Source organism: Ochlerotatus camptorhynchus, unplaced genomic scaffold (assembly GCF_037179485.1).
Source record: "Ochlerotatus camptorhynchus isolate MF236.1 unplaced genomic scaffold, CSIRO-AGI_Acam_v1.1 ptg000639l, whole genome shotgun sequence".
Taxonomy (NCBI): Eukaryota; Metazoa; Arthropoda; class Insecta; order Diptera; family Culicidae; genus Ochlerotatus; species Ochlerotatus camptorhynchus.
The window spans coordinates 3106401-3122928 of record NW_027041118.1 but is presented as its reverse complement, the minus strand read 5'-3'; the positions used below and the strand labels follow the sequence as shown (position 1 = coordinate 3122928).

General features: G+C 43.8%; 1 protein-coding gene across 1 annotated transcript; it reads right to left on the bottom strand.

The window, feature by feature from the left end:
- Positions 1 to 4379: 4379 nt before the first annotated feature.
- Positions 4380 to 16106, bottom strand: LOC135714322 (uncharacterized). Its single transcript, XM_065237654.1, has 3 exons — positions 15314 to 16106; positions 13897 to 14245; positions 4380 to 4455 (listed from the first exon to the last, which is right to left on the bottom strand). Exons 1-3 carry the CDS (start codon positions 16104 to 16106, stop codon positions 4380 to 4382), a joined length of 1218 nt encoding a protein of 405 aa, XP_065093726.1.
- Between the last annotated feature and the right edge of the window lie 422 nt (positions 16107 to 16528).

Below are 16528 nucleotides of genomic sequence, written 5' to 3'. Positions count from 1 at the left end.
TACTCAGAACACCTTGGAACTGAAATTCCCTTAGAGTGTCAGAAGAATTCCCTAAGTATTATCCAGAAATTAGTCCCGGAATGAGCTAGAAATTATCGATACTCACTAGAAATTTTCCTCAAAATCCCTTTGGAATTTCACTCAAAATTTGGTATTCTTTTCAAAATTATCTTGGAACTATCTGCAGGATTCACTAGAAATTAATTATCAAAATTTTCTTGGAATACTCCCCACAAATATTTTAGAACTGTCCTAAGAATTCTATATCCTTGAGGTTCTTCTCGGAATAGTTTGAACTTGTTTTTTCTCAGAACACCTTGGTACTGAAATTTCCCTAAAGTTTCAGAAGAATTTCCTGTATTCTTCAAAAATTCTTCCCAGAATGAGCTTGAAATTTTCCTCAACATCCCTTTGGAATTTCACTCAAAATTTAATTTTCTCGGTATTCTTTTCGGAATTATCTTAGAACTATCTGCAGGATTCACTAGAAATTATTCGCAGAATATTCATGGAATCATCCCCAGAAATCTTTTCTTTTGGAACAGTCCTCAGAATTCAATACCTTTGAGGTTCTTCTCGGAAGTAAAGTTTAAATTGCCCGTCCATTCACCAAAACGTTGTATTTTTTTTTTCAACCAGAAATGTGCAATAAAGCTTGCCCCTACATTCACCAGAACTGAGCAATTTTTACATCAGGAATTTTCAATTCAGCTTGCCCCTCCATGCAGCAGATGGTTGCAAATCTTACACCAGAAATTTCCAATACAAACCTGCCCCCAGGTAATTTTAGACCAGAAAATTTAACCCTTTTGTGTAAATTTTCCACTGTTAATAAAAATTGCTTCTCCAATCTTCTGATTCGTGCAGATTTCCTTTTTCCATTTTCTATCAGACATTTTCAATATAGCTGGCTTCTCCCATCATCAGAATGTTGAAGGTTTTCCACCAAATAAAGCTTTGCCCCTATTTTCGGATTTTTCATCATAAATTTTCAGTAAAGCAGCTTCCCTCCAATCATCCGAATGGTGCAAATTTTACAACAGAAATAATTATCAAAATTTGTTTCTCTATTCAGCGGAGGGATGCAATTTAAAGACCAAAATTTGTCCAAAAAGCTTGCCCATCCGTTCACCAGAACGGTGCAGATTTTCCACCGGAAATTTTCAATAAAGCTTGTACCTTTATTTTCCATATCAGTGCAAGTTTTCCACCAGAAATTTTCTGTTCATTTCATTTATCAGAGCGATGCAAATTTTTCACCAAAATTTTTCAATAAATCATGGTCCTCCATTCACCAGAACGGTGCACCAAAAATTTTCAGTGAAGTTTGTATCATCATGCACCTTTGTGGTGTAATTTTCAGGCTTTGCCTCTTCATGCACCAGAATGGTGCAGGTTTTCCACCATAAATTTTCAATGAAGCTTGCATTCATCAGAATGATGCAAATTACGTACCAGAAAAATGAATAAACTTTGCTTCTACATTCACCACAGAAATTTTTAGTCAAATGTGCACCTCCAAATTTTTAGCGTGATTCAATTTTTTTCCACCAGAGTTATTCATTTTGATTAGTCCCTCCATGTACCACCACCTTGATGATATGTTTACACCAGAAATATTCAGTAAAAAGCTTTTGATTCGATTTACCACCACAAAGGTAATTTTTTTTCAACCTTAAATTTACCCTCTTCTTTTAACCCTCCAAAAAATTACACCAAGATTTTTTGTATGCACTACTGTGGTGCAATTTTTTGACCAAAAAATGTAATTTAAACTTGTCCCTTGACGCACCTTTGTGGTGCAATTTTCAGGCACCATCTCAAAGGAATTGACGCAATAAAAGGTTTTCAGTGCCCTTATATTATGAAATGAAGTTATTTTACCTTCAAGTCAAGTTATCAAGAAATCAAGTTATTTTTATTTTCTAATTTGAAAATAAAAAATCTTATTTATAAAAGAGGGGGCAATTGCCCCACCTTGCCCCACCCTGTGCACGCCAGTGAGTCGTAAGGGCTCGACATTGATCAATTGGCAGCGATTCTCGTAGCTTGGAAGACGAAGTGGGTATCTCCAAGGCAGCTTACGGAGGGCGAAGCGAAGAAAACGTCGTTGAACAGATTCAATTCGCTCGGCCCCATTATTGTAGTTCGGGTTCCAGACAGCAGAGCAGTATTCCAACGTAGATCGTACGAGAGAGCAATAGAGCGATTTCAAGCAGTAAATGTAATCTTGAAGTCAAAGCCAAGCGTTCTGGACGCTTTGTCGACGACATACGATATATGGTGTGAGTATGTTAGCTTTGAGTCTAGAAAAACGTCTAAGTCTTTCACTCAGTTCACCCGTTCGATAGTCGTGCCTAGTAGTTTGTAGTTGAAAATCATCGGTTGTTTCGTGCGTGAGGAAGTAATAATTGTACACTTTGCTGGGTTGACCACCAGTCGGTTTGACTACACCAGTCATCAAAGATATCAATCTGATTTTGGAGAGAACGGCAGTCGGCGAGTGAGCGAATGCGCAGAAAAACTTTCAGATCGTCTGCAAACGATAATCGTGGCTCTGTGATAACATGGTGAATGTCGTCGAAGTAGAGGAGAAATACCAATGGTCCCAGATGGCTACCCTGAGGTATACCGGACTTTGCGCAGAAGCTTGCTGAGCGACAAGTACCCAAAGTTACTGTCAATTGGCGCTCCGTGAGGTATGAACGAAACCATCTCAAAAGATTTTCACCGATCCCTAGCCTATCATGCTTAGCGATCGCAATTTCGTGGGTCAGCTTATCGAAGACTGCCGTAAGATCTGTGTAGATAACGTCCGTTTGGGTCCGAGCAATCAAACTATCTGTGATGTAAGACGTTAAGCACAGCAGGTTCGTAGTTGTGGAACGCCCAGTTATGAATCCGTGTTGATCTGTGCTTAGATATTGCTTGCAATGAGGGGGGCGACCCCGGCGTAGTGGTTAGCATCCATACCTCTCACGCCAAAGTCACGAGTTCAAATCTCACCCCCGGACAAGTCACGAATGACCCAAGACCGTTAAAGTGACTATAATAAAAAAAAAAAAAAGCTTGCAATGCGCATTTAGGGACTCTATGACAACCAATTCAAAAAGTTTTGATACAGCACTCAGCGACGTGATTGCCGGGTAGTTGTTTACGGCGCGTTTGCTTCCCTTTTTATGAACAGGAAACATATCCGCAGTCTTCCAGCAAGACGGAAAGATGCCGCTGGAAAGAGAGAGCTGGAATATGCGACGCAGTGGATCTAAAAGACAAGTGATGTTATTTTTAAGAATAATTGACGGAACACCATCGGGTCCAGCCTTAGTTGAAGTCTTAAGTTTAGATGCTGCTCTAGAAATCGTATCTGTAGTAGCTTTGACCATGCTGAGCGTTTGGTTGATCAAAGGAACATTACTGGCCGCGGAAGTAATGATATTAGCGGAGAGTTGCTCGTCTTCAAACACACTAGCAAATTTGGTTGAGAACAGGTTGCAAATGTCTTGTTGATTTCCATGCAATGTCCGGTAGGTTAAAATCGCCAAGAACAATAACTTCGTCGGAAGGGCCTGCTTTGTCTGAGGCGGCCAAGACGGATCGACAATGTGCGTCAATAAGCTCCAAGTCGCGGGTTCGATCTGGAGGAATGTACACTGCACATAGAAGCAATTGACGATCACCAAGTTGAATAGCCACCCATATTTGTTCAAATCTGTTCCAGGAATCGTCCTCGATAACTTCTGCTTTCAGCTTGGAATTAACTGCGATAAGGACGCCTCCCCCAGTAGTTTTCCTACTATTATTCGTGTTTCGATCGCAGCGAAATCTTTCGTAGCCAGCACCAAAGACATAATTTGAAATGGTTGTTTAAAATGTTGTAGGTAGCAGTGATCCATGACGGCCAGATGATAATCTTCCACGAGGCCGTTCTGATAGTAAATCGTTATGTTTGATCTCCGCTGTTCGGGAACAATGGAAGGTTCAGCGTGTAGTTGTATTTGGGAGCTGGTAGATGTCACTTGACGGAGGAAGGATGTTCGAGTAGGGCCGCTGGAAACCAAGATACTTTCAGGCGATAATATATTCGATGGTTGATCAGGACACAGGAATGTGGAAGACCCCTTCTCCCATCTCAAACGCAGGGCCGGGACGACTGCTGGTTGCTGGCAGGAGGAGCTCGACTGCGATGAGCGGAATAGGCGCTTCCTCAGGACGGACGGCAAGAATGCGTCCCGGAGTGCAGTTGACTGTGGTGGCTCCATGTTGCCGACTGGCAGATGTTTGAGGTGAGTTGATGACACTGGAATTATGATCATCATCAGGCAGTGAAAGTTCGCTAGTAAGTGTGTACTTGCCTAATATAGCAAGCTGGGAGACCCTCAATCCACATCTAAACTCAGGGCCAGGACGACTTGGATGAACTGGGGACTCTCAAAATGCTTTCTACGTTGCGTCCTGGTAGAGAAGTAATTTGGCTCAATAGATTTTCAGAGGGCATCACCGAAAATTCGCTTTGGACCGGGGTCAGAATAACCTGAGTATGGGAGAACTCATCACGCAACGATAAACTTAAATCACAGAGGTACTTGCCTATGCAAGCATGGTGAAAGACCCCCTTTCCACCACCAACTACAGGGCCGAGACGACTATGTTGAACGAAGGCGGCGGTAGGCGGGACTGTGTTGGGGCGATCGGGGGCTTCCATCAGACTTTCTACGGTGCGTCTCGGGGGCATTGTTGATTCGTCAGATGAGGGGATTAAGCGGTGACTGTTATACTGGGTGTACCTAAAGGGGCTGGCATATCGAGAGGTACTGGTGTCCCAAACGGTGTGCCCGTTGGAATAGTCTCTGGAACAGCAGGGAGCGCTGGGATATCAGGAGGTAGCCACACATTTTTTTTTCGCCTGAGTATCCTCGAATTCTCTGTATACAATCCCCTGTGGCCAAGTTTCAGGGTTCAAAACGTTCTCTTTTAGTTTCATTGGAATGCCGACCTTGTAGGAGATGAAGTTCATCGATAGTGGGTTGGTGCCTTTTTTCACTAAAGAGACGACTTTAACTCGTCGTTCGCAGTCCATCACGAACAAGTTTCTGTTGTATCCTTACATTCGTGATTTGAACCTTTTCAGCCTGCGACTCACATGAGCTATAGTCACAAGTTCACTTTTAGCATAGTATTTACCTGTGAAAGGGTTCAAGTACCCATAAACCACGGTTTACAGCAAAGCTTTTACTGACTTCCGGGACTAATTAGATCAGTTCATGGCGATCCAGACAGTATTCAAACCGGAAACCCCAAATTAATCCAAACAGTTCAAGAGCGAAAATGCGTACATGCCGCTACATGCACCGTTTAGACCTCATTACCGGGCTAAATTTACAATTAATCTCCCTCATCGCATTATTTTCCCGCAAAAATTGCCCGAAAATGACGCCAAACCGGTAATGAACGCGTTAATTCGGTTGTTTGTACATCTTAAGTGCTCCGTGTGATCGGTACAAACAAACTCATTCAGCAAACTCATACGTGTCGGTGCAAAAAAAAAAAAAAAATGAAAAAAGGAGAGATATGGACACTCCACAGAGGGTAATAATTGTTACAAAATAATTGCTGGAAAGTGCACATCATCATCATCAAGCTTGATTGTAACAATAATTTGCCAAATGAACAAAGTAAGGTACATTAGATCCCAATTTTCCCGAGAGTGAGTGAAGGTACATTACCACTTTTCTCGTCCCTCATCATTGTCTTATTAGGCGCAAACCCTTGTTAATCCCTTTTTCTCCGGAATCGATCGAACGCTGATGGTGTTTAATGAAGTGCCTCGACGCAACCGAGTTGAAAAAAAAAACCTTTTAGGAGATATTAATCTTAATTTTTCGATAATTTGCTTGCAGAGAAGAACTGTTTCTGTGAGCGGCTGTTGCGTTGTTTTCGATTTTCCTCATCTCTTCCTTTTAACAAGCATCCCACCTACCTGTGCACATTTCCCGCTCAATTTTCTTCCCCCCCTCCCATACCGAGAGATTTCTTTGGTGATGTGTTTTAGTTTACTTTAAATGATGACTTGAGGTGAATTAAGCAGACATAAGCAGGGGTAGGATGATTGGTGGCGGTTGGCTTCAAACGAGACAAGCCAACCAACCAACCAACCAACCAACCAACCAACCATCAGAATGGAGAATAGGGGAAGAAGCAGAATGTTGGCGATTCGATCATCAGAAGCCGGCTGTTGAAGCCTTCGAACAACGCAACGAACGGGTGAGTGATTTATGTAATCTTGGATCGAATTATGCTTATTGATCAAACTGATGGTGATGATGATGATGATGAAGTTGTTTCGATTTTTCAGCGATTTCAGATTGCTTGCGGAGAAAAGTGGATAACCAGGAACACATGGGCGGTATACGTAAAAGGAATGGCTGATGGAAGTGGAAAGGATGCTGGCGAAAAGAATGAAATATTGAATTAATTATCACTTCAACGTCTACAATATGGCGGACCTCTTGTATCGTACTAACTCCGTTGCTACTTATTATCATTGAATGTGTGTTTGATAAACTAATGGGTACTGTTTTTGTTTACTGTACTCCTTTGTTTTATTAAAGAGTGTAATTTTCCAAATTTGAATATAAAGATAATTAAATCTTCGGAAAACTGGTTTCTCGCGAATGACGTCACACATAAGATCGTCTGTCTGGGTCGGTGCCGTGGATTGGTCTGGTAAGTACAATTATAGTTCGGAACACAGATATGGAGTGCTGGACTTCTACTGCTTCTTTACCTGGGCACAGTAAGGAATAACACTGTCTAATTTTACTGGGAAAGTTTATTTAGCTCGGAACACTTATCTTCTGGTCAAGTATGCTTCACTTAACCGTTGCACATCTACCAAGTGTGCTTCAGAATCGATGTAATCGACGATGTTGGATTCCACAGGTTTATCTGCTTCTATAAGAATCGTTAAAAACATACCTCTTTATACCAGCAACAGAACCGAATCGATGTCATTACCATAGAAACTGCAAATTTTTTACTTATTGGTGTCGTCACCCAGCATAAATTGTTCAACTTTCAATAAAAACGAAAAAGATTGCGTATCGAAGTGAGAGCTAAACGATTAGGTGTAGAAATCCTTAAACAAAAATAAAACTGTTCTTTTCTTCACCACGCAAGTTCAGCAAATTAATGAAGTTACTAGAGCCATCATGATGACCCCGTATAGCGAGACCTTGCGTAGCCAAGCATAGAATGAAAAATATATCTTCAGGCAGGCATAATCGAGTGCACATGTTAACTAAAATTTTTAAAGAATGCATCTTCAAAACGGAAGGTGGAAGCAGCACTACGATGAACATCTGAACGGCGCAGAAGCAGAGGACCAAGGCGGCAGGAGGAATGGCTTCGTCGGTACAGCGGATGAGGGGGACATGCCAGCTCCCACGATAGGTGAAGTTAAGGATGCCATCCGACAGCTTAAGAACAACAAAGCAGCTGGGAAAGATGGTATCGGAGCGGAACTTATCAAAATGGGCTCGGATAAGTTGGCCACTTGTCTGCACCGACGGATAGTCAGGAACTGGGATACAGAACAGCTAGCGGAGGAGTGGAAAGAGGGAGTAAATGCCCAGTATATAGAAAAGGCGAAAAACTAGAATGTGAGAACTATCGAGCAATCACTATTCTTAACGCGGTCTACAAAGTGCTTTCCCAGATCATCTTTCGTCGTTTATCGCCGCTAGCAAGCAGATTTGTGGTTAGTTATCTAGCCGGTTTTGTGGACGGGCGATCGACAACGGACCAAATCTTTACGTTGCGGCAGATCCTCCAAAAGTGTCGTGAATATCAATTCCCTACGCACCACCTATTCATCGATTTCAAGGCCGCCTATTATACTATTGACCGTGAAGAGCTATGGAAGATTATGGACGAGAACAGTTTTCCCGGTAAGCTGACCAGACTGATCAGGGCTACGATGGATGGTGTACACGACCCGTTTGAAACACGTAAATGACTTCGACAAGGCGATGGCCTTTCCTGTCTCCTGTTTAACATTGCACCAGAAGGTGTTATGAAACGTGCGAGCTTTAACAAGCAGGCACGATCTTCAATAAATCCAGCCAGTTAATCTGCTTCGCTAACGACTTGGACATTGTCAGAAGAACGTTTCAGGCCGTGGCGGACCAGTACACCAGGCAGAAACGTAAAGCAGAGAAGGTTGGATTAATGGTGAATACGTCGAAGACAAAGTATCTGTTAGCTTTAGGAACCGAGCGGGATAGGGCTCGCATAGGCAGAAGCGTGACAATCGACGGGGATGATGTCGAGGTGGTGGATGAATTTGTGTACCTCGGATCATTGGTGACGTCGGACAACAACTGCAGCAGCCACAGCGGACTCCACAAGACCCTGAGGTCGGGTAAACTTCATCTCCGTTCTAAATGTACCATGTACAAGACGCTGATAAGACCGGTAGTTCTCTACGGGCACGAGACGTGGACGATGCGCGAGGAGGACCTGCAAGCACTGGGTGTTTTCGAACGACCATCTTTGGCGGGGTGTGTGAGAACGGTGTATGGAGGAGAAGGATGAACCACGAGCTGGTGCAACTCTATGGCGAACCCTGTATCCAGAAAGTTGCAAAAGCTGGACGGGTACGATGAGCGGGACACGTTGTAAGAATGCCGGACAACAATCCCACAAAAATGGTGTTTGCCTTGAATCCGGCCGGTACAAGACGACGAGGAGCACAGCGAGCAAGGTGGTTAGACCAAGTGGAGCAGGATTTTAGAAGTGTGGGACGGTCAAGAAATTAGAGACAAGAAGCCACGGACCGATTGAATTGGCGTAACATTGTGATGTAGGGTAACCAACTGATTTTGGACCCCTAGAGGAAGTGAGATCACGTTTATGTCAAAATAATTTTATTTGTTTATTATTATTATGCAATTTACATGCGGTTGTGTTTGAAAGCTACTCATCTTGGATGTAAAATGTCACTAGATGTTTTATTTATTGATATATACTCGAAAAATAATTCTTTTCACATCATGATATTCACATATTTTGGACCCTTCCACTTGATTTTGGACAGTGTCCATAATATATTTTGGACACACTGAATGGGAATGAATATAATTTGGACATGCTGAAGTTCTTTCAACCTATGAGCCTAAAATTAATTACGACGGTCACTTCTTCCTATCTCGCATTTGTTAGGTCCGTCTAGGTGGGAAAATTTTCAAAGAAGGTGCCGTAAAACGGGGTGAAACTGATCAGCGGGGTGAATTTGATCGCTGAGTATACCCAATATTGTACTTATGCATAATATTTTTACAATGTATACAAATATACATTCGTACGCTTAGTAACGAAAAACATGTTACACATGAAAAAATATCACGAGAAATTTCAGCGATCAATTTTGCCGCGCTGATCAATTACACCCCGTTTTACGGTATGCATAAAAGTTAACCCCCCGTTACTCGCGCTGTTGTACTTTGTACAACACATATGAGTTTTCCATTGCCATTTTGTTGCTGCCAATCGATCTGAAACCAACTTGTATTCCTCAAAAAACTTGTTTTGAACTAAAAAAGCTAAACTTTGATTACAATTAACCCCCAAAATGCGGATAATAGAGAAAATTTAAATGGAAACCGCCTAAACGGTGTCCATACTACGTGGGATTGACTTAATTGGTTACAACATGTTACTGTCTTCGGCAAAGTTGTTCAGGAGGTCAAAGCCTATTTCTTAGTGTACAATAGTTCAGAATTATCTCACTTCGTGGTGCTAGTATACATGTGAAATTCTCGTGTATAAAATATCTCTAGATCCTGACCAGATAGAAAGTAAATGCCTTGAGCAAAGTTGTTCGGGAAGTCAAGCTCTTTTCGTTGGTGGTGTAGTTCAGAAATTGCACACTACGAGGCGCTAGTATATACGTGTAATTCTCGCATATACAATAGCTCGAGTTCTTGACCAGCTAGAAAGTTACTGTATTGGGCAAACTTGTTCAGGGGGTCAAGACTTTTCGACTGGTAGACAGTAGTTCAGAATTTTCTCACCACGTGGCGTTTGTATACATATACACTTCTCGCATATGATATATCTCGAGATCCTGACCAAATAGAAAGTTACTGTCTTTGAAAAAGTTGTTCAGGAGTTCAAAGCCTATTGCTTGGTGTAGAATAGTTCAGAATTTTCTCACTATGTAGTTTTAGTATACACGTTAAATTCTCTCATATAAAATATCTAGAGAGCATGACAAGATAGAATGTTACTGTCTTGGGCAAATGAAGGAACCCTCGCGTTCCTTCCCAGGAGGGCAACTGGCCCGAACACCTAGACTTGGCTTTACTCGGATAGCCACGACGTGGTTGGATTGGACTAGCCCGCTTGGCTAGCAACAAACTTTGCAATTAACTCGCTGAGCCTTGAAAAAGGCTGAAAGTTCTAAAACTCTTTTTGTGTTATGATGTAGAGTGTTGGATTGGACGTTCGGAGATCGGATGCAAAGCGCGGGAGAAGTTCACTTTTCACACGGATTTATTTTTCTTCTCTACATATTTTAACTTAAATTTCTCTTTTCCACTGCTTAAAATTATACTCAGATGCTCTCTGTTGTGCTCTCTGGATGGGCTCCTCGCTTGGTGCGACACGGTCGACGGTTGAATGAAAAGTTGCGTCCTCTCACAGTTGTACCCTTGCTTTTATGCTCACATTCTCGCTCACTTTGCAAAAGGGGCGGGCGTTCTCTCACAGTTGTACCCCTGCTATTATGCTCCCAGTCTCGCTCACTTTGCAAAAGGGGCGGGCGTTAGTAATATATTTCCTGCTCACTGCTAGACACTGCTTCTTCTTCAGTTCGGCTGTTGGTGAACTGAACATACTCCCCCAGGCAAAAAGTGGAAGTAAGGTCATTATCGGCTATAGGTAAAGGTGCAAGTTTATGTATAGGTCGTTTGAATGTACCTGTCTTTGTTTTGACATCTACCACTCTTACTAAATTGTCCGCTCCAGGATAGACATTCACCACTCTTCCCAGTCTCCAACATTGAGGGGGAAGATTATCTTCTTTTAGCACAACGATAATTCCAGGTTGAACGTTCGCCTTTTGCTTCATCCACTTTCCTCTCACTTGCATTTCGGTGACATACTCTCGCGACCAGCGCTTCCAGAAGTGCTCGCGTAACTTTTGAATGTGCTGCCAGTGAGATAAGCGGTTTGTCGGTATATCCAAGACTGATGGTTCGGGAACTGCCAAAAGCGGACGGTTGATAATAAAATGACCAGGAGTCAGTACTTCAGGTTCCGCCGGGTCACTTGATAGGGAATACAAAGGTCTCGAATTAAAGATAGCTTCAATCTGGCATAACAGGGTGGAAAGTTCGAAAAGCGTTAGTGATGTAGTTTGGTATACCTTCTTCAGTACTGCCTTCACGCTCTTTACTCCAGCCTCCCAAAGACCACCGAAATGTGGTGCATTTGGTGGGATCGTATTCCAGTCGATCTGCTTTGCCTGACAATACTCAAAAATCTTATTTTGGGTAGTTTCCTCCTTGAAGAATCGATACAGATCCCGCAGCGCAGACCTGGCTCCGATGAAATTCGTTCCATTATCGCTGAACACTTTTTCCGGAAATCCTCGTCTGGACACAAAGCGCTGAAATGCAGCCAGAAACGAATCAGCAGACAAATCTTCCACAGCTTCCAAATGTATGGCCTTCGTTACCATACATATAAAAACGCATATGTAGCCCTTCACTGGAGTAGCCTTCCGCACTGACTGCTTGACATAAATCGGGCCCGCAAAATCAAGTCCGACTCTCTCGAAGGCTTTGGCCGGGGAAATGCGGTAGAACGGTAAATCTCCCATCTGTTGATCAATTGTAGTAGGTTTTGCCCTAAAGCAAGTGACATAGCCTCGTAACACCTTTCTGATTGTAGATCACGCATTAATCAACCAGAACTGTTGTCTCATAGCATATTGAACGCTGCTGCATCCGGCATGTAGGCTTTCTCGGTGGATATCAGCAATTAAACCACGAACTACGGGACTTTTGTCAGGTAATATCAGCTGATGTTTCACTTCAAATGGTAGTTGGGACTGGCTGATTCGACCGCCTACCCTCAGCAAATCATTGTCTAGAAACGGTCTCAAGTTGTTTAGACGGTGATTGGATTCTCCCGACCTAATACACTCGATTTCTTTGGCAAACTCCTGGTGCTGAACAGCTCCTACGATCAAATTCGATGCCGTTCGAAGCTCCGATATGGTGAGGTGCGGAGATAGCAGCCGATCTTCCTTCTTCTTTCTAGCGTTTTTTATGAAGCGTAACAGGTATGCCACGATTCGTTGAGACTTTCTAAATGAATTAAACTTCGTCAACAATGGAAACTCGTCGTAGTTCATCACCGGTAATGCGGACAATTGATTTCTTAGCTCAGGAATTTCGCACTCATTCAGCGTAGCTATCTTCTCTTCCATGTAGTCGACGGTGCGTAAAAAGTGTGGTCCATTCCACCAAACATTGTTTCCAGCTAACTCCTTGGCAGATTGTCCTCGTGACACAGTATCCGCTGGATTCTGGTCAGTGCGAACGTATTTCCAAACAAAATGGCTGTTGGACGTAATCTCGGCAACTCTGTGTTGAACAAATACCTGTAGGCTGGTAAGTGGTCTGCGTAGCCATGCCAGTACAACCTGACTATCGGACCAGAGGATTGTTGACTTGAAGTTCATCTCTAAAGCTTCTTCAACCTTAGTAACTAGTCTCGTTAGAAGAAGAGCTGCAAGTAACTCCTTTCTCGGAATAGTCAATGGCGTGATAGGTGCAATTTTAGACTTCGCACTGACCAATCTCATTGATGCTCTGCCATTTGACAAGATTGACCTGACATACACGCAAGCACCGTAGGCCTTTTGCGAGGCATCCGCAAACCCATGTAGCTCGTAGTAGACCGCTCCGCTTGATAGCACTTGACGTGGGATGCGAATTTGCTCAGAAGTCGGCAACGATGTCAAAAAGTTCTCCCACTGTTCCATGAGGCTCTCGTCCAACGGATCGTCCCATTTCAGCTTGCTGATCCACACATTTTGCATTAGGATTTTAGCTACTACCACCACCGGAGAAATGAGACCGAGGGGATCAAAAATCTTGGCGATTTCAGATAAAACTTGTCTCTTTGTGGGTCTGGAGATTCTATTTGGAGACTGTGATCGAAACAAAAATTCGTCAGTTGATGGATTCCACATCAATTCCAATGTCTTGATGACCTCGTTGATTCCACTATCGCCTATTGAAACATATTGATCTTTGTCTTCACTAGGAATGGAGGACAGAAGCCTTTCATCGTTGGATGACCACTTATGGAGATGCATTCCACCGGACTGCAGTAAAGTTTTCAACTGGTCTCGAAGTTCACACGCCTCTTGAAAGTCATCGGAACCAAAAAGTGCATCGTCTATGTAGAAGTTCTTTTCTACTAGTACTGAGGCGAGAGGGAACTTGTCTCGTTCATCCCGTGCTAATTGAAGAAGGGCCCGCGTTGCCAAGAATGGGGCCGCCGTCGTACCATATGTCACTGTCGTCAGCTCAAGAACACGCAATGGGTCCTGAGGTGACTTCCGCCAAAAAAATACGCTGAAATGCAGTGAAGATGAGGTCCATCAAGATCTGACGAAACATTTTTGCTACATCTGCACTCAAAACGTATCGGAACTTTCGAAAACGGAGAATTATTGACAGCAAATCGCTCTGTACGGTGGATCCTGTCATCATGACGTCGTTTAGGGACAACCCGGAGACCTTTGCCGACGCATCAAAAACGACTCGACATTTTGTCGTCGTGTTCGAAGGGCGCAGAACTGCGTGGTGGGGAAGGTACCATGTCTGCAATCCAGGTGGGTCGTCGCATTCCTTCACCTCCCGACAGTGTCCGAGCTCCTCGTATTCGTCCAGAAAGGCATCATACTGGGCTTTCAAATCTGGATGGTGCTGTAGCTTTGATTCGAGCATGTAAAATCTGCGCAGGGCCATGGAACGAGAATTTGATAGCTGCGAAGCGATGTCCTTCAATGGAAGTTGTACGATGTAACGACCACTATCATCTCGGCGATAGGTTGCAGCAAAATGTGCCTCACATTGCTCCTCCTCGCATGATGGAACAGTCTCTGGTGACACGCTTTCCACCTCCCAAAACTTCTGCATAAGCTCCTCCACTGGATCCACACGAACTGCGCATGAATGTATCGCAAGATTGGAAGAGGAATCCTGGAACAGCTTTCCACCCACCAACCATCCCAGTTGGGAATCGCGAAGTCTAGGGAGATTGTCATTGATTTTCAAACACCCTGGTTTCATGAGATCGTAAAACCAGTCCATTCCAATAAGCAAATCAACTTGGCTAGGCTCATGGAAGGATGGGTCGGCCAGTTTTAGACCTGGAGGAAGTTCCCAATTTTCCAAATTTATCTTAACCGACGGAACGTGACCCGTGATTTTTGGCGAAACCAAACAATTCAAAGCGAAGGAGAAATCATTGCATCTAGAGTGGACGTTTACGGTACATTTTTGTCTAACTGTTGACCTTACACCACCTATGCCTGTTATCGGAATGCCTACTACTTCCACATGAATACCAAGAGTGGTAACAAATGATTGGGAGATAAAACTCACCTGGGATCCACAGTCTAGCAGGGCTTTGCACACACGAGGGCGTTGCCGTTGGTCAGAAACATCGACAAGGGCAGTGAGCAACACCACCTGACTCGCTGGATTGATCGGGTTGTTGGAGTGTGCTGCAGTTACCGTCGGCTGACTTGTAGGTTTCGCGCTGGATTCTGCTGCCTCGTTTGGAACATGAACTGAAATAGCAGGATTCAACTTCACTTCGCTACCTTCATCTGAAGACTTCGGTGGACTGGCACGGCTCTCAAAATGAAGCAATGTGTGGTGTCTTTTGTTGCATCTGGAGCACGACTTCTTCGATGGACAGTTCTTCACGCTGTGTCCCCGCCTCAAGCAGTTGAAGCAGACACCTTGTTCCTTGATCTTGGAAAGTCGGTCACTTACAGTAAGACTGTTGAATGACGAACACTTGAATATCGGATGGGTTTCTCCGCACATGTTACATCGTTGATCCGTGGTTGCAGCGTTGGCTCTTGGAGTGGCCTGTTTTCCTGTAGGTGGCTTTACAGTTGTTCGCTGTGATCTAGATTCCTCGCCAAAACTGTGACATCTCTCCAAAACTGAGACTCGATCCTTCAAAAACTGGATTGTATTCTCGTAAGTGGGAAGCTCACCTCTTCGTATTGTAGACTCCCACAGTTTCTTCGTTGTAGTATCCAGGACTCGGGCGATCAAGTGCACGACGATAGGTTCCGAAATTCCAGTGAATTCTTGGTTAAGGAATTTAAGATTCTCCACATGACCACTGATTGTCTCGACCAGCGCTCTCAGCTCAGAAAAATCCACCTTCGACAATTTTGTCACTCCTAGTAAGCCGGCGATATGTATATCGATCATGCGCCGCTTATCCTCGAACCGTTCATTCAGCAGTTGCCAGGCATGGTCGTAATTTCCATCGCTGATTGTCTTGACGTCTATTAGTCCTGCAGCGTCACCAACGAGAGCCTTCTCGAGGTGATATAACTTGATCCTTGGTGCTTCGTTGGTGCGATCCACAGCGTCCCGGAACATTATCTTGAACTTTTTCCAGCTCTCGTATCTCCCGTCAAACGTGGGAATGGCACGAGGTAGGGACTGCTGGATAACAATGGGTTGCTGATTCACGGCCAATGGGATGGCTTGTTGCTCCTGAACTCGTGGAGGTGCGGTAAGGTTCCCGAGCCAAGTTTCGAGAATGGTCGACACCTGCTCGTGCAAAGTTTCGAAATTCAGGAACTTCACGTCTTGTTCTTCTCGCTTGTTCAGTGGTACACTCGCCATTATTTGCTGGTGATATTGGTGATACTCGGTGTAGGAAGTTTCTACCTTCTTTATGTAGACCTTTACTTGAGCAGGTGTGAGCTCAGTTCGGTCCACATCAGCTTCATTCAAGATGTTTTTGATGCGCGTCACATTGCCTTGCGCCATGCCTCGCATATGGATCAGCATGCTCAATTCCGCTTCTGATTCTTCACTGCCATTTTTTGACAACTTCTGTGGTATTCTTTTTGTTGACATTTTCACACTTCACTATTATGTTAGGTTCGTCACTTATTTCACTCAATATTGTTCAGTTCGCAGTTTTAACAGCGGTTTTTACAGTTTTTGTACTTTCACTCAGTTCTTTCTATCTTCTCCGTGCTTACTCCGATCCCGAACCATCCATTCCGCATCCAGATACTCCAAACGTTGAAGATCCGGCTCGAAGGACCAAATATGTTCGAGCTACGGTGGACTGTACTGCACTGGTCGGTTGACGGTACTCGCGTTCCCTTCGGGAACCGAGCCGGGGGAGCAGGAACCCTCGCGTTCCTTCCCAGGAGGGCAACTGGCCCGAACACCTAGACTTG